This window comes from Branchiostoma belcheri, unplaced genomic scaffold (assembly GCF_001625305.1).
Source record: "Branchiostoma belcheri isolate BF01 breed outbred unplaced genomic scaffold, Haploidv18h27 scaffold100, whole genome shotgun sequence".
In the NCBI taxonomy this organism is placed as follows: Eukaryota; Metazoa; Chordata; class Leptocardii; order Amphioxiformes; family Branchiostomatidae; genus Branchiostoma; species Branchiostoma belcheri.
In genome coordinates this window covers 330094-348790 of record NW_017802381.1, presented here as the reverse complement: position 1 = coordinate 348790, position 18697 = coordinate 330094, and the positions used below count along the sequence as shown (strand labels likewise).

Below are 18697 nucleotides of genomic sequence, written 5' to 3'. Positions count from 1 at the left end.
TCATAGCAACTTAGCAAATTAGGTCCACATTTGCATAATTTTCTATCAGTCGTAGATTACGGTTCCGGGTCGGAGTTTAAATCTGACCAGTGCGCAGTAAATCGCCGGATCTGCGAGTTTGTCACGATAGGTTTGGCTTCCCATAGTTCGGCGATCGTTGTAGATTTTCAAATAGGTTTTGAATTGATTTTAAAAACCTTGGGATTGTAGTGTTTTTCGGCGTGGTGAAGTTGGACGGCCAGGGAAGCTTTTTGGAAATTCGTCCGCGAGTAAGGGTGATGTGGTTGTCGCCTGATGACCCAAATAGCTGCGTTCTAAGTGGAATTTTAAGGCATTTTTTTTTCGTTTTTTCAGAAACAGAAAGTAGTAAGCTTTTTCAGAATTTAAGCCGCTAGCCTGGAAAAAATAAGTTTTTTTCAATCAGGTCCGTTGAAAAAATTGCAAAAAAAACTCTATTTTTCGTATCCAGATTTACGATTAACTACATTTTCTACCCAAATTATAGAGTCGACGAAAGCCCGGTTGTAAACCTCCGTTGTCTGATGTAATGAGATTTCCCGGCGTACTTTTTTTCGGCGGAGTTGTAGCCCTTCGATCTGTGGGTGTCTGCCGGATCTAAAATCGTGAAAAAACGCCGGTCCGAGACTTACATGTTTTAATGTATTGAATCACTATTTTGTAAAATACGAGGGGTGTTCAAAAAGTTCTCGGCCTCACCTAGAAAACGTCAGGGCAGTAAAATTTTTCTTAAACTATCTTTTAATATAGTCCTCTCTAACTGTAATGCACTTGGTCCAGTGATGTTCCAGCTTTATTTTCCCCTTGTGGAAGAAGGTTGCATCTGGACCCCCCAGATAGGCCTATACCGCATAGATGACGTCATCATTACCATCAAAACGTTGACCACGTAAGTGGAACTTGAGTGTAGGAAACAGGTAGAAGTCCGAGGGTGCTAGATCAGGTGAATTGGAAGGGTGGGGTTAGACTGCAAACCCAAATTCGTTTGCTGCTGTCGCTGACCCCTTTGTTGTGTGGACAGGTGCATTGTCAGCACGCCAGCTAGGAGCTTTCCTCTCCTTTTCTCTTTGATCGTTGTCCTCAAATGTCGTAATTCTGTTTAGTAGTACTCCCCATTGATGCTTTAACCCCTTCGCATGTAGTCAATCATGGTTACTTCCTTACTGTCCCAGAGAACAGAGGCAAAAACCCTGTCAACAGACGAAACTCGCTAAAACTTCTTTGGGGGGCGGGAAAAATTCTTCATCCATTGTTTGCTCTGTTGTTTTTATTCGGGGTGAAAGTGGTGAACCCAGCTCATCTTGAGTGACAAATGTTTTGAGGGAACTGCATGAATTGGACTGAATTCGTTCCTTGAAATGTCAAGCCTGTTTAAGTTCTGATGTTCAAAAAACATTCGAGGCACCCACCATGCAGACAGTTTGTTCATCCCCAGGATGTTCGACAAAATATTGTGAACTGAGTCATAACACAGGCCAAAGAACCTGCTACATGTTGGACAGTCTTACATCTGTCATTCACTACCATGTGATGGATGGCCTCAACTGGATTGTCCATGGTGCTGATTTGTGGCATCCTGACCTATGTTCATCTTTTGTGTTCTCCTTGCCGCGATTGTAGCTAGTAACCCCGTTCTTTATATTGAAATAAGAAGGGGAGTCATCACCAAGTGTCTTGACCATGTCTTCATGGATGTCCTTAGGAGACATCCTTTTTTATCGATACACTTGATCACAGCACACGCTTCTTTTGCGGCCATTTTGTGATTTACCCTCACCCACCCCATTTTCACGGGGCGTCACGTGCTCATTAATGAATACAAAAATTTGAATTTTTGTGTGCAGTGATGTAAGACGTCATAGTATACAGCTATGCCAAAGAATAGGAGTTTGAACTTTATTTTCTAGGTGAGGCCGAGAACTTTTTGAACACCCCTCGTATATTAACTACAGAAGTTCCTACCTATTTATGAAAATCTAGGCATAATCTGCATTAAATTACATTTCTCTCTAAGTTACCTACAAATGATGAAAATACGCTGTTCCTTTCCGAACTTATTTTCTTTTAAAGATTTTGCTGGGAACTTCCCTGCAGTTTCAGAACGAGCCGCTTTAGGAAAAATCAAAGCACTTAAGGATTTGTAGAGCTTGATTTGTTTTTGTACTATGTACTTACCTATCCCTTGACAATTTTTCTCTTTTTAGGATGCATTGCCNTAATTTTTAGGAATACTTATAGATGAAAAACTTAATTGGAAGATACATATAGATTTGATTTGCAATAAGATTCATAAGAACATAGGCATCATTAGAAAAATAAAGACCCTCCTCCCACGAAGAATATTTATAACATTATACTACAGTCTAATATATCCGTATCTATCATACTGCAATTTCATTTGGGCGAGCACTTACACAACTTCAATTAAACCACTCTATCAACTGCAAAAACACTTTGTTAGAATTGCAGCTAACACACACTTCACAGCACACTCAGCACCTCTGTTTCGTGAACTAAAAATCATAAATGTATATGACTTAAACAAATTACAAATAGCCATTTTTGTTCATAAAATCCTTCATAATACCAATAGTTTACCAGATCAATTCAACACTTTTTTTACATTCAACTCAGACATTCACCAGCACAATACGAGACAACATAACCATTTAAGGCCGATCAAGACTAAATCTACACAAAAACAATTCTCAATAGCGTATAGAGGCCCCATCGTCTGGAATAAGTTAAGCCAACTGTTACAAAACTGTCAGTCAACTCCTGTATTTAAAAAACTTCTTAAAAACTTTTTCCTACAAAATCCCAGTACATCCACAATTTGATTTGTTTGTTTTCCTTGTTATTGTTAATATTTTGTTTTAATCGTTAATTCTTATGTTAATTATTTAATCAGTTTAATCTGTAACATCGACCTGAATAACAGGTATAAGACTTCTGTTTAATTTCGTTTTAGTTAGTTTATACACCTCAGTTATTATTTCTGTGTCTTGATTTTGTTTAATTACTCATTGTTTAATTATTTCATTGTTTAATTTTGATGTTTAATTTAAATATGTTTTGTCATAAGTTATCTTTGCTTGGGGTAGGCCTCTAGAAAAACCACCCAGGTTTCTGGCTTACCCCGCACATTCTTTGATTATTATTATTTGATTGTGTAATTGTTTTTAATATACGTGCAAATGGTAAATAAACAAATAAACAAATGTCATTATAGCATAAATTATGCAAATGAGGCCGTTATTTGAGTAAGGTATGTTTAATTATGTTCACATTCATACTCTCGTTCTTAATGACATATTTCACAAGCTTGACATATGTCACATAGCCCTATCATGGAATGCAGGTGATTCATACAATTTCCTCAATAATTATTCAAATTATATCCATATTTGCATAAATGTCATATCATTATGTCAAGCATTACTTAAGCTACCTACATACCAAAAATCTCGACGTTCCATCAATCGGTTCTTGAGTTATCCTCCTTTAAACATGGTCAACAAACGCCCCTACAGCTTAAGAGCAGCTAGGGGGCTCAAACTTATGTCACCTTATCTCCAACACAAGAACTATATAATATGTAAATTCTGTGACCCTAGCATGCCTGGATTATGAGATATCAAAACCGGAAGTTCTGCTGCAATACCACGACAAGCCGCTAGGGGTCCAAGAATCCAATCAGTTCCAGGTCTCTTCAAGACCTCTTGGCTTATCTTCTCATCAAGACCTACGCACCTACTAAATATCAAGACAATCCATCCAGGCGTACTCGAGTTATCGTGTTCACAAACACACACACACACAAAAATAACCTTCTCGGCGAAGGCAATTAAAGAATCTAAGCTTTCATAGCAACTTAGCAAATTAGGTCCACATTTGCATAATTTTCTATCAGTCGTAGATTACGGTTCCGGGTCGGAGTTTAAATCTGACCAGTGCGCAGTAAATCGCCGGATCTGCGAGTTTGTCACGATAGGTTTGGCTTTCCATAGTTCGGCGATCGTTGTAGATTTTCAAATAGGTTTTGAATTGATTTTAAAAACCTTGGGATTGTAGTGTTTTTCGGCGTGGTGAAGTTGGACGGCCAGGGAAGCTTTTTGGAAATTCGTCCGCGAGTAAGGGTGATGTGGTTGTCGCCTGATGACCCAAATAGCTGCGTTCTAAGTGGAATTTTAAGGCATTTTTTTTTCGTTTTTCAGAAACAGAAAGTAGTAAGCTTTTTCAGAATTTAAGCCGCTAGCCTGGAAAAAATAAGTTTTTTTCAATCAGGTCCGTTGAAAAAACTGCAAAAAAAACTCTATTTTTCGTATCCAGATTTACGATTAACTACATTTTCTACCCAAATTATAGAGTCGACGAAAGCCCGGTTGTAAACCTCCGTTGTCTGATGTAATGAGATTTCCCGGCGTACTTTTTTTCGGCGGAGTTGTAGCCCTTCGATCTGTGGGTGTCTGCCGGATCTAAAATCGTGAAAAAACGCCGGTCCGAGACTTACATGTTTTAATGTATTGAATCACTATTTTGTAAAATACGTATATTAACTACAGAAGTTCCTACCTATTTATGAAAATCTAGGCATAATCTGCATTAAATTACATTTCTCTCTAAGTTACCTACAAATGATGAAAATACGCTGTTCCTTTCCGAACTTATTTTCTTTTAAAGATTTTGCTGGGAACTTCCCTGCAGTTTCAGAACGAGCCGCTTTAGGAAAAATCAAAGCACTTAAGGATTTGTAGAGCTTGATTTGTTTTTGTACTATGTACTTACCTATCCCTTGACAATTTTTTTTCTCTTTTTAGGATGCATTGCCAACGACCTACCAGCCGCCTGTTCTTGGGGACAGCTCTGTTGGGTGGTGCATGCCTCCTTACCCTGCTGTCTCTATACGGCTATCGATACGGGGGTGCATGGCCCTTTCTAGACGAGCTGAGCGTCCCGCGAAAGGTTTCGAATAGTTGGTCACAAAGTAAAGTAGGGTCAGGCAACGAAATTGCAAATCCTACTACATTGGGACGTAAGGAGGAGACACAACAGGTGGCGACATTAGCGGAATTTAACATGACAAAAGAACTAAGGAGGTTACATCCAGGGGTAAGTACTTTTTTTTTATCTTAACATTTCATGGCCAGACTTGGTAACGGCACACTCAAGTTTTTCAACTTATATTATGCCGTCATTAGTGCATTAGTTCTTTTTATATATGTTTTTATTTTAATACTCTGGCACGAAAACAGCAACAAACTGTGCATGAAAAGTTTGACCCAAACAAGACAACAACCAGGAATATACTTTATCATAAAAATATCTCTCTCTGCTATGCAAAATGAACTCTCCAAGTCATTTACTCCTTCTTTCTGTGAGGTCACCTCGACGATTCTGTCATCGAAATGGATTTACTGCGCGAAGGGTTGGTGGGGTGACGAGCAGATGGAGATAAGGAGACTTATATGATGGACTTAATTTGTCAGTCCATTTAGTTACGTTGAAGAAGATTGTCGGATGTCATTTGAAACGTTCGGAAGCTTTTTGGGAAAATATCTAAAATTGAAAAATTATCAATTTGTGTATAGTATGACAAAGCTGTAAATACAGTCTAGTTGGCCTTTTCAGGCACATCCATATATCCAGAGTCGATCGTTATCTACCGAAACTGCTACATATACCAAGGCAAAGAACTCAACATATACCTTTTAGCTTAGAAATAGAAAACAAAACCCCAAACAAATGATTTTCTGTCAAATGATGCCGCGTATACCAAGTGTTAATAACCGAGGTGCATATATTTAATTATAGGCTTCTAACAATAGGGTGAAAATGCCCAGAATATATTTTTGCTCAAACATAAAAGGACCCATGGTCTAAATTATAAAATTGACTATCTCCGTCCATTACTACCGCCTGGGGTGTCTATAATCCTCATTATGAGGTGCAGCAGGAGAAGTTCTGTTTTCAGTACTGTTTGTCAGACATTGCAGACAGAAGTTCAGGTCCTGGTAAAACGGCCTCAGATTCTATGACTTTCTTGAAAGTGGCGGTTGGACGACCGATTCTACGTTCGCACCTGGAGTCCAAAGTAAGAGCCGTCTAGCTGGTTCGCTACTACGAATGACATGACCCGCGAGACTTATCCGGCGTCTTTTACTACAGTGGTGATGTTCTGAAGTGTTTTACTGTTTATTCGGGGCGTGAAAGTGTAGATTCCGTTTTTTTCTTAATCTTGTAGTGTTCATGACACACGAATCACATCCATATAGGAGAATAGTTTCATGCCTGAAATACTAATGTAGGATTCCATACTTTATGTAGTGAATGAAAGGAGCTCCACGCCTGGGCAATCCTAACATCCAACTCATGACTACTATCAGTGTAACCTCCAAAGTACTTAAAGTTATTCTTCTTAAAATCGACAACTCGCTCAATTGTATAACCATCGGAGGCTAAGAGATTATCATCAGTTAATAAGTTTAAGTGCTTGAGCTTTGTCTTGGATGCGTTAACCCTATCTAGATAGGGGGGGGGGGGCTAAAAGTGCCCGCGGCAACTTTGATATCAAATAGCGTCTGAATGGCTTAAACTAGAACCGCCAAACTTGGTGACTTTTCTTAAAATATTGTTGGCAACAAATCTGTATCAGTGGAATAAGATTATGATTTGTCTTGTTGCCATGGCAATGGGTTTCTTACAGGCATTTTTTATCAAATTTAATAATTTCCATTTAAACAACAGAATTTTATGGGTTTTATGTCAACTTACACATTGTTTCTAATATTAAGAACATCACATATAATTATATGTAAATTTTATCATTAAAAATGCATAATTTATGCTAATTTGATGACGTCATTGGCCAAAATCCAAGATGGCGGACCATATCATTAGATCAGGTAAATACAGCTTATTTTCCTAAAAAAATTATCAATACTCCCATTTCTCTTTACGAAAAAGGTTCATATGAACGTCTTTAGTCTGTTTACAATGTATTTTAGGCTTTATCCTGAAAGAAAACTATTTTTCAAAATTCAAGATTGATGATCTAAGATGGCGGATAGGTCATTTTATGACGTCACCGGTGTTGCTATGGGCAACATAAGACTTAGTACATCCTAATATTCTGTCATAAACACGTTTGGTAAAGTTAAGTCGTATATTGTTTAGTTTTCAGGGAATAACCTATCTATACGGTTTTGGCCAATAAAATCACATCAATGACGTCATGATTACGTCATATTACGTTACAACGACATAGAAATTGTAGATATGATAAATTTTTACTAGTACACCATCCTCTGAAAATTTGGTGGTCATACAACATACCGTTCGCGAGTTGTTGTTTTTTTTAATTGAAACAACAAAGTACAAGACATGGTACGAGACACAGAGGTGGAAACTCTAGCCGAAGCTAATATTAATCACACCCCTAACATAGAATACAAACTACAGGTATGACAAAACAACAAATGAGCGTTCGTATATACAAGACTAACGGCGATATAAATCATTAGGCAACTGTAAATCGTTGGGTATCAAGTATAAAGGTTTGAGTAAGAATCAGAATTTTTTTGTTAACATCAAGACGTAAAAGGGGCGAACCCCTCAGTAAAAGATACGTACTGGCTTGGTCAGACAAGTTGCGCAAGTCAAATTGAGCCTACTAGGCTTTGTAGGTTGCTGAGAAGGGTCACTCTATGCAGGTTGTATACAGGGCAGTGCAAAAGGAAATGTACAATGTCTTCGCATTTAGACCCACAGGTAGAGGTAGAACTAAGAACTAAATTACGTTGATATAAACTATGATTTAAGCTGCAGGTCCCAATGCGGAGTCGAGTAAGGAGGGCGCAGGGGTACCAGGGGCCGTGACTAAAATGCGGATAAAGGGGAGGACTTACTAACTTGACTAAATGTTTTTTAAAGAGTGAAAGATTAAGAGAACGAACATCTACATCTAGACTATTCCAGTGTTGCGTTGCATATGGAATAAAAGACCTACGGTATCTAGTTGTGGTACAAGACGGTAGCCGTAGATTGGATTTATTACGAAGATTATAAGAAGTAGAAGCACAGATTTCAGGAGGGATCAGGTGGCGAGTGTGGCCGCGGACAATTTTATAAAACATAACCAATGAGTGAACATGACGGCGATCCGAAAGTCTCTCCCAGCCAAGTTCGGTAAGTAGCGAAGAGTAAGAAGAACCTCTTACTGCTCCTGAAACTGTAAGCGCACATTCATATTGGACACGTTCAAGCCTTTTGGAATCATGTAGAGTGCATCCGTTTGCGAGTTCTGAGGGGGGGGGGGTCAAATGAAACTAACACCCCCCACCCCCGGTCCCCCCATGCCCAAAAAAGACCGATCTAGGTAGGGTTGAAGTGAATATGGAAAGATAATCCCTGGTCAGGTGCGATAACCACCGAATAAACCACCAAGAGAGTGGAGCCGGGAATTAACGTTATTATCACATAGCCTACCTAACTGACAGTCACTTTAAACAAATTCCTTTTAAAATTAATCCATTGCCGATAAAACAATCACATTCTATGTTACTTGAAACAAGATGGTATGGACAGATTATCTAGGCAATCACCTGCAGTGACTACCTGACATTGTAACAGTACTACTTTTAGTGGGGGTGTCAAAATTGTTTTAGTGTTTCTCTGTTTTAATTTCATTTATTCCTTTCTAATCAAATTTATAAATTCATCTAGTTAATAAGAAATTCTTGCCTTTTACATTTTAGGAAAAAATCCCCAATTTTTATGGTTTTAGCGCATGCTGATCAGGCACTATGGGAGATGAAAGCGGGCACCCTCCCCCCATCTGAAAATTGTTAAACCAAAAATTTAGAAACGTTTAAAAACTGCCGGTAAGAACCTGTTGCCATGGCGACAAGAAAATCCATCATATAACATATATATATCAAACTCTTATCATATAACATGAAATTCTAAAAAGTCTAGGGCCTCCCATTCTATTTCCACAACTTTTAGTGTCCTAGTATTTGGTTTTTTAGGTGTTTTCAGCTCTGCCAAGAACGTTTCTTCCCGATTACAAGAACCCGTGTTGGTATGAGGAGGTGAATAAAAAAGACGTGAACCCGCTAGAACGGTGGCAGAAAAGAGTCTTACACAACGGGACAAGACATTTTCTGTTTAGGTACGCCGCATGTTTTTATAAACCTTTTGCGCAATTATTAATATTGTTGAATTTAACACGTGACATTTACTGTCATTTATCCCTTGTGCTGCTGGACTTTTTTACACAATATTTTAAAGTAATTTGAAGTCGTAATAAGGTCACAGACCTTTTCCCCATAAAAGTATTATAAAAGTACAATGGACAAAGCTGTGTGGTATCGGAGTTTGCAATCATTGACAAAGTTCTCTTAGCGTTCAAGATTTCACTCATCATTTGCCTACTCATGATCAATGCCTCTGCAGATGTTTGCCGTACTTCTACATCATTGGTATGCCCAAGTGTGGAACGACCGATCTTTACTACCGCATCTGTAAACATCCGGATGTTTTTCGTGGCAAGAAAGAACCCCACTGGTGGGCTAAAACACGAAATCAGCGTTTAGGTATGGCTTCGACCTGACGATATCACACTTCCATCAGTTTTTTTCATTGCCAGGCTCTATAAAGCTTAATGGCCAACATATGAAATACCCTTATTCTATTGATATTGCTTCATTGAAATATGCTATTTAGACCAATGCTAACTTAGTGATAAAGGCTGTAATATAATTGATTTATTCTGTGACAGAGAATTATAGTCACCCTTTGGCCTTTCACATGTGTAAGCAATTCTGAGTTGAAGGTGAGTAGTCCTGCAATTTTTTGTTATTCTCTAAAGGTAGAGGTGTATATTCACAATCTCTCAGATATTGTTTAACGCAGGCTATGTAAGGATTAAGGGAGTGATCATTTTGACTCTGTGGAGTAGTAAAAGGATTTCATCATATTTCTCCGTTTATATCGGAAACACAATACTATATTAATTGCTCTCTATCAGCGCGATATCTCAAATACTTCGAAGAAGCGGCTTGGGCCATCAGAACCCGGACAACAAAAAGCTTAACATCTGCAGGACAAGAAATCAATTATCATGGCGCCATCACAGGTAAGATAAATTAGCCTGTGATCATTTAGGTCAATAGGTCAAGGCATTATACACAATCTGAAGATTTAATTATGATTTTCTCAGTTGGTAGGTCCATGTCTACTGGTTTAACAGTCATTTTGTATTGTGATTTTTTTTCATGTCGCACAGGAGACGGCAGCCCCTCCACAATATGGGGCAACGGTAACTGGAGAGTTCATCAGTGGGACACTCCTAACAACGAACCACCTATTCTACTGGCCAACCTGCTCCATGCCGTGCAGCCTCACGCCAAGTTTATCCTCACACTTAGAAACCCAACAGACAGGTAATTATTGCGACTAATAACTCTACCGGGTAATGCATATCACTCCTAACATCGCTTATGACTATTGTACTAGCATTTATTTGATCCTATTATCGTCTGTTACATATAGATTTATTTCGGGAAGTTGAATTTGTAAATGTGGTAAAACCCGTTTCCATGCACTCTATATACGTACATTGTTATGGTAAATATTGATGAATATTTAATATGTCCGCATCGCACACCTCAACGCACACCACATCTCAGGAGGCTCCTTGCAATGGCGTTAAAATGTCTACGATGTTGCCTCCTATCTGCAGATTATATTCGGAATATCTCTTCTTTTCTGGCGGCTTTCGTTCCAACAAGTCCGCGACGGATTTTCACGAGAGGGTCAACTTTGCTATTGGCATCTTTACCAACTGTCTCAAGAACAATTCTGTCCGATCGTGCGCTTACGAACCAAATCTGCCCGCAACAAGGACAGTAGGCACTGAATCTTTTCATCTATGATATGTTCCGGTTTACATCTATTGGCAATATATATCCTCTTTTGACAATATAAAGTCGATATCTCTTACATTTAATCGGGTAACTTCCTTTGACCTTCTCTTGAATTATATGCTATCTTCTCTTACTGCACTGTACTAAAACCAAACTATCCGGGATTTCCGGGCCTGTACACATCCCGTGAAACTTGGCGTGTCCGGGTGTGTCCGGGTGTGTGCAGGAAATATCAGCCACGGCGTGTGCGGGTCTGTGATACCTCCGGACACGCCCGGACACCTGGTAATTAGCCATGTGTACGGGAATATACGGGCATGCACACGTCACACGTCGCAAGTACTGCCAAATAATGAGGGGGCACTATAGATTCACCAAAACGCAGTTACTCAAGCAACTAGATATGATTTTGGAAACGGTTAGACGTCTCAGCTAGTATCCACTAGCTTCGGTCAGTGACTGAGAGACCAGAGGGGAAATGTACGTTTACAAGGACAAACTATTAATTGATATGCAAATAAGTGAAGACAAGTTTTTGGAAGTTGAAAAGGGAACAAAAGTCAGACAAATCAAGACAAGATAATTCAAATTGGTCAGAAAGCTTATGTTATACAGAACAGGAGCTTAAGTGTAAACCTGTACATGGAGAAGTTTGAAAACAAAGCCCTCAGCACTTTCAATGACACTCCCCCAGCCAACTGGTATCGATATTTAAATGAACTTCGTGCAGATTAAAAAAGAGGGTAGCTAATAATATCTTTGACCACATCAACCAGATAGATGACAACATCAAGTTCACACAGGAGCCAAGTCATGACAACATGCTCCCTTTCCTAGACACCAAAACTATCGTAGAGGAAGATGGTAACCTTCGTTTTGAAGTATACAGGAAACCAACCCACACTGATCAATACCTGGCTTTCGATTCCCACCACCCTTTGGAATACAAGCTAGCATTGATCAAAACTCTCTTCCATCGTGCAGAAAACATTGTCACTTCAGACCAAGCCAAAACGGACAAACATAGACACCTCCGAGGTGCCCTGGCTAAGTGTGGCTACCAAAACTGGACTTTCAACAAAGCGCTCAAATCTTCAGATCAGTCTAAGAAAACCAATAAGTGCGAACCATTGACCAACAAAAACAAGGTCAACATCACTATTCCGTATGTCCAAGGAGTATCTGGGAAATTCCGACTTATGTCCCAAAACTTCAACATAACCACTAACTTCAAACATTACTCAACCCCTCAGACAAAGACTTGTACACCCTAAGGACCGACCTCACAAAGATACCAAGGCGAATGTTATTTACAGACCCAAATGTGAGGAGTCCAACTGTAACAACACCTACATCGGAGAGACAAGTCGGCCGCTCAAAGTAAGATATAAGGAACATTGCCGACCTAGTACCAACGGCTACTCCTTAGCTATTTTCCACCACCTTCAACACAACCAGGGTCACTCCTTCAAACTCGAGTCCACTGATATCTTAGACCGCGAAACACGCTGGTGGGAACGGGGTGTTAAAGAGGCAATATATGAAGAATGTACAACCCCACCCTCAACAGGGAAGGGGGGCTACTGGTTGATCTCTACGGCACTTGAAATTTGGCACTCCCAGCCCCGAGGACAAACAACACTTGTCCCCGGGGCAAAATCCGCAGCCATTTTGTCCTCCCCGGTCGAGGTCTCTAGCGATTTCGCCCTCCCCGCTTTTGATTTGGCCCCCCCACCCCCCACCCCTTTAGCGAAAAAATCAGTTATTTCCCCAAAGACTTCCGTTTAAGTATGTAGAAGCAGACAAATTTGTTAAATAATTCTAAGTATACTATTTCGTTGTATTTGCGAAATTATGTTGCATATGCATGTAAACACTGTCAAAATTATTTAACCAATGACCAGCTCAAATCCAGTGTTGTTTTGATGCATATGTTGTTGAGCATAGAAATACAGAAAATTTCAACCAATAAGGTAACTTTCTTGCTTCAACCAAACCTGTAATAATATCGTTAGAATTGTTTATTAAATTTGTGTACCTACCAAACCTGTAGTACGGTGTAAAAGAGTAGGCTATCTTAGGGGCGGGAGAGGGAGGGGGCGAGATCTGCGGAGGCGGGGCGAAATCGCTAGCGATCTCACCCCCACTGGAGGGCGAAATCGCTGGGGGGGGGGGGCGAGATCGCTGCGACACCTTCTCGGTGTTTTTTTTTTAAATATCAGCCCACTGTAGTGTAAAAATATTTTTGGAAGGGACAAAAGATGCACGGTTAACTTGTGCATTGTTGTCAAATGTGTATTGTGGTGTCATGGTCAGAGACGAGACGGCGCCTATGTCTTACCCACCTTTCTTCATAAGGGAGGTTTACTTCCTTAGTCATATTTCATTTTCTGGAACATGAAGAACACGAAGTTTCTTTACATTACACAGGTAAACTGCATTTTGTTTTGATTGTAACATTTTAGAGCATTTTGGCGCAAGATTAGCCAATTATTTTTATTAGTGTCCATGCAACTTTAACAACTCTTCGTGCCATAATTCCCTGTAAACTATACCAGCCAATTGCCTGCATTTTTCTTTGTATGTGGTTTGAAAAGGGGACCAATCAACGTTTGAGTCGTTATTTTTGGACACAAGCAACACGCTAGGAGCTTAGTGAGAGAATGGAGGTAGAAAAAGCTTCATGGTGAAAGGTTGAGCCTCCCCACAGGAAAATGTGGCACCTCCCAAGCGATACCTGGTTGGAATTCTGTCGTCAAAAGCCCTGTTCATATGAAGTCAGCGAAGGCGCTTTACATGTGCTTAGCCCCGAAGCCGGTTTCAAGTGGCCCAATCTGAACTCTCGAAATCACATTGAAATCTCCAAATCACATTGAAAGCGCCTCCATCCCAAACCACTTCTAGTTTCGAATCGGTTTTCTAGCATTGCGATTTGCGTCTGAATGCAATGTTATTTCAATGTGACTTCACCTGGTCATGGATTACGGGGTGATATTTCTTTATTAATAAGCAATACCAAATTTTACGTGGCAGCAACTTCAAGAGCAGTAATGTTCAAATAATGTGCCCATTCTAGGACGAGCTTCACAGCTACCGTCGGCATTCGGCCGAGATACGCTGGAAGGGGGGCACCAGCAAGCAGGTCGTTGACCTCTGACATTAATAACACGCTACCTTGTGTGTTTTCCTCAAACAAAAATGAATGCAGTTTCGGAGAATCGTGATTAGGTACGGTTTGAAAGGAATGTATTTCGTTTATTTGTTTATTAAAATTTTCCAGCACATTCGTGGAGGGGGAGGGAGAACAGGTGGGTCACCTTTACCAGCTCCCTCCCCTAATTACATCAGCATAAACAGTATAAAACAGCATTGGATGGCACGTGGACCAGATGTGAGGAATGCGAGTTAACCCGAATCGCGGTTCGGGTGGTTTCATATGAACAAGGCCAAAGAGTACTTAGTACTATATGCAGCTCGAGATGCATGTTCTCTGTGGCGATTATTCAATCGACCGAGACATGGGGTCATTTGGGACCTAATGAGATCAACTCGGTCAACATTTAAACTCGCTCTAAGAGAGTGTCGACGTACGGAAGCCCTGCACGGGGCAGATGCGCTCGCCTCTAGTTTGCATAAAGGGGGTCAAATACCGGCTTACAAGGACTGATAATGAGGAAAATAATTAGGTATAAATTACCAAATCTATGCATTTTTCATACACACACACACCTTGAGGTACGTGTCACGTATCCGGGCGTGTGCGGAGATTTACCACCCGATCCTGTTATGATAATCGAGAGAGTTTGTTAATCATTGGCCATGATTAGACGAGGGCCTCGCCTAATCGCGTTCTCGGAGTACGCCAGGGTGCCGCGATTTACGAACTCTTTGCCCCAGAGTACACTCCATAAATGCATTGCGCGCAGTTCGACTGGCGGGATGACCCCACAGCCAGAGGTCAACTGCAGGCAACATGGCGGCCGTTTTTACCGGTGTGGCTGGCTTCTGTACGCTTGGAAATACACCTTCCCAAACATACGTTTTCTATTGTACAGGTAAGTCGCTCCAGGGTGAGGGGTTGACGCGTTGGACAAGACCGATTTGACGCTCGGATGTAGTAGTAGTTACGAGTAGTTGAGCAGTTTCTAGCAAGGAGGTAACAGTTATACGTTACATGACTAGGCCATGATACTAGTATTCTAATCATGAAATTGTGCGTGTAGCCATCCCTATCCCCGACCGGCTCCAATGGTGATAAGCCATGTAACCAGTATAATATTTGGCCTATTTCATTGGCCCGCAGATAAGACACCACACATTTTTTTTTAATTTCTCATATAGTGACACAGGAAATACACACTCACTAGGTTTAGGATAGTAGGAATAGAAGAAAAACCTGAAATGTTTGAAATGTGTGGTCGGTGCACTCATGCCAAACGCCAATTCTGTTGCTTTTATTAGATGTATTAAATATAGGTCATATCTGTGTGGCCCTTACATCTGGGGACCAGATAAGGCACCTTACAGGTACAGTAATATCTGCATGGCCCTTTCATCTGGGGACCGGGAAAGGCACTGTTCAGGCAAGGACATTATACACTTCTGTATATAATGGCATTGGTTTAGGTGTTAGAAACACTCCAGAGGAGCGAGTAGAAACAGTAGCCTCGCCGGCAAACTGTAAACTGGATTGCTAAACTCTCTCTATGTTATATTTCTATTTGGCCAATTTCTACTATTTCCAGCCGCGCCCTCAAGCCTTGTAGAGGCTATAGAAACAGAAAGATACTCCCGGGCCGGGGTTCGAACCCACGACCACCTGAGCACCAGCTTCATGACCCAACGCTCCTACCGAATTGGCTAAAATGTCAAGACCCATCAGCTGGGTCAGTTGGTAGCGCATCCCCCACTGTTACACTACTCCCTCTTTTCTTTTCAACATTCATCCTCGAATCTTCCGAATTTGACATCCCTGGAGTGGCACACTGTGCCAGTACTCCCAGGACGAGGCCCTCGTCTAATCATGGCCCATGATTAACGAACTCGCTCGATAATCAAAACAGGATCGGGTGCACCTACAGGTGGAGTGTGCAGGCCTGTACACGGCCCGGACACCTGAGTGGTGCATATCCGGGCCGTGTGCATGCCGGTACACGCCAAGTGTACGGGTCTCAGACACTTAGAAATGTCCTTATGGAATTTGCGGGCGTGTGTACGGGAGTATACCACCCGGAAAGGATTTTTCGTGCAGTGCTGTTTCTTTTAGTAGGAAAAATGTGCAAATAATCTCAACATTTGCATTTTTTGCCTATCCTGCTTGTTTCCATTCGTAGGTGGCAACGTTAAATTTCATTAAGACATAACATAGCTGGTATTAGTCACATGTCAGGATATTGTTTTTAGGTTAGACTACGGCTGGGGCTGTACGAGGTCTACCTGCGTGACTGGTTGTCTATTTTTGCTCGGGACCAAATTCTTGTGCAACGTCTTGAGGATTACTCTAAGGATCTTCGCTCTACCATAACAGAAGTTTTTAAGTTCTTAGATCTTGGTTAGTAGTTGTTTTGTTCTATTATCTAAATCTTCTGACAAATATACGTATAACAACTTGCAGTATTGAAATGACAGGTATTACCGTAATTTTGCGTTGCAATTTTCTTCTTTACTTACTGCCCTGACATATCGTAGGTAGTGGTTTGATTTTTTTGCTAACTTTTTCTGACAGAACAAATTACTGACAACCGCTGACAACAATCTGTAAGGCACATTTTGGTATCATTACAACTGAGCTGAATCTTGTACAACACCTGCACGACTTTTCCAAGAATACTTTCTGTTTGCAGTTGCACAATGATTGTATGACGAATTTGACTAAGTCCATAACACGATATACTCCTAATGGATATTTTTCTCAACGTATTTTACAGGCCCTATTAAGAAAAAAGCTGACCAAGGCGCTATCTACACCTCAAATGCGAAGCGTTCGCAGACGTGGCGTTATGGCAACATAGGCCAGATGTTGCCAAAGACGCGGAAGATCTTAAACAAGTTTTACGAACCATATAACCAGCGACTTGCTGTGCTCTTGAACGATACTGACTTTCTCTGGCAATAGCTTACTACCATTTCTAGAATAAAATGAGTCTTCAGTATAAAAGGTAAAGTTGCTTGGCTACAGCTGAATTTGAATTAGATATTCTTGCATAAGTTGGCTGGTGTCCCTTCCCATTTGTCATTTTGCGAAAATATAAGGGTATATATATTATGTTTTTATGGACGGTTTTTCGTATAACAGCGGGTGCCCTAAACTTCTGTGGATTTTTTACTGATCTTTTTATGCAAAAGTATGCCGTGTTTGCTTCCACTAACTTCGCTAATTACAAAAGCAAATAAACATAGCCAATGCATACAGCTGTTATTTGAATGCAAATTAAAATTATATATGCTTATTTTATTGTTGTAGAAAAAGAAAATGTTAACTATTTTCACCAATCATAACATTGGAGCTAAAAAGAGGGTCACTTCATTTCTGCAGCTCGTGCGCAGACATAAACGAACTGTACTAAGATTTAACACAACTGCCACATACACAAGGAATAAAGCTTTACAAAACAGTAAATATGGGGGTCTCTGAGTGTTTGTTTTGTAGAACAACGACCTAGGAAAAACACCACAGTCGTCTCATTCCCCTGGGACCGCATTGATTGCGTAAGTCGCACAATCGCAATTCTACTGTCGAAAGCAGGCTAATAATATACTATTATTTTCCTATTTACGGCGGTCTGTCACTACGGCATTCTTTCCCATGCTGGGGGCGTTCGAACAAGTGCTGGGTTACAAGACGCAATTTTGGGCTAACCGTTAAACATTTGAAAATAAACAAACTAGTATCGAAGGGAAAATTTCGCTGAAGTAAAATAAAATTATTGTATTTACATACATTTAATGGTGTTTTTTTGCGCTATAATGGATGATTTTTTTGGATTTCGCAGTGCCATATTTTAGCCAATCACTGAGCAAACCTGGCTACACATATAATGCAAGATCATTGATTTTTACATCTTTCGATGACTAGGAATAAGATGAAAATTCGAGCTTTAGGGATTTTTTAAATTTTGGCTTTTTTCTATTAAATTACCAATAATTCAAAATCGAGCGCATATTTTAAAAATCCCTAAAGCAAGATTGTCAGGAAAGCTGTTACAGTCATTTTGAGCCGTAAATGGGGTATGTTTGACTCTTCATGCTTCCAGGTTTGAACGAGTTTTGCAGACATGTCATATCGCCCGAAATTGTGCATTGTGTTATTCATACAGGTGTAAAGAATCATTACAGTATTCAAGGTCACCCAAGGATACAGCAGTAGCTTCGCTACATATTACATGTTCATAAAAATGTACTGTCCTACAAACTGTTTGTGTAGAAAAGTGTTGTTTTTTATCTGTTGCGAGTAACTCAGGCAGAAGGGCTTGTTTTGCCGCTTTATTGTAAATGCCCGCAGGTGACCCCGAAATGGAACGCGGGTTCGATTCGAATTGCCCAGATCGAACACGATCGAACATTGTTCGGATTCTATGAAATGTGGGAACTTTGCAGCCCAGATTTTACCACCGTGATTTTTGTTTACTAAATTTTATCATCAACGCCTGAAGAAACCAAATTACTAAAGCGTCCGAATTCCGCCCTTATGAAGGTACATGTACATTCATAAAAACGTCTCACAGATAATGTCGCTTGTAACGCGGAGGGTG

General features: G+C 40.3%; 1 protein-coding gene across 1 annotated transcript; it reads left to right on the top strand.

Annotated features, from left to right (window-relative positions):
- The first annotated feature begins 4839 nt into the window (after window positions 1-4839).
- Window positions 4840-17063, top strand: LOC109473883 (carbohydrate sulfotransferase 15-like). The gene is made up of 8 exons (XM_019774019.1): window positions 4840-4983; window positions 9048-9190; window positions 9475-9614; window positions 10049-10156; window positions 10307-10463; window positions 10763-10928; window positions 16350-16497; window positions 16874-17063. Exons 1-8 carry the CDS (start codon window positions 4840-4842, stop codon window positions 17059-17061), a joined length of 1194 nt encoding a protein of 397 aa, XP_019629578.1. The 3' UTR covers window positions 17062-17063.
- Window positions 17064-18697: the final 1634 nt, after the last annotated feature.

Excerpts from the sequence above, each read along its gene's own strand:
- LOC109473883 (XM_019774019.1), top strand. The coding sequence starts at position 4,840 with ATGCATTGCCAACGACCTACCAGCCGCCTGTTCTTGGGGACAGCTCTG. Across the intron at positions 9,615-10,048 it reads AACACGAAATCAGCGTTTAG|CGCGATATCTCAAATACTTC; the intron begins GTATGGCTTCGA and ends GCTCTCTATCAG. Across the intron at positions 10,157-10,306 it reads TTATCATGGCGCCATCACAG|GAGACGGCAGCCCCTCCACA; the intron begins GTAAGATAAATT and ends CATGTCGCACAG.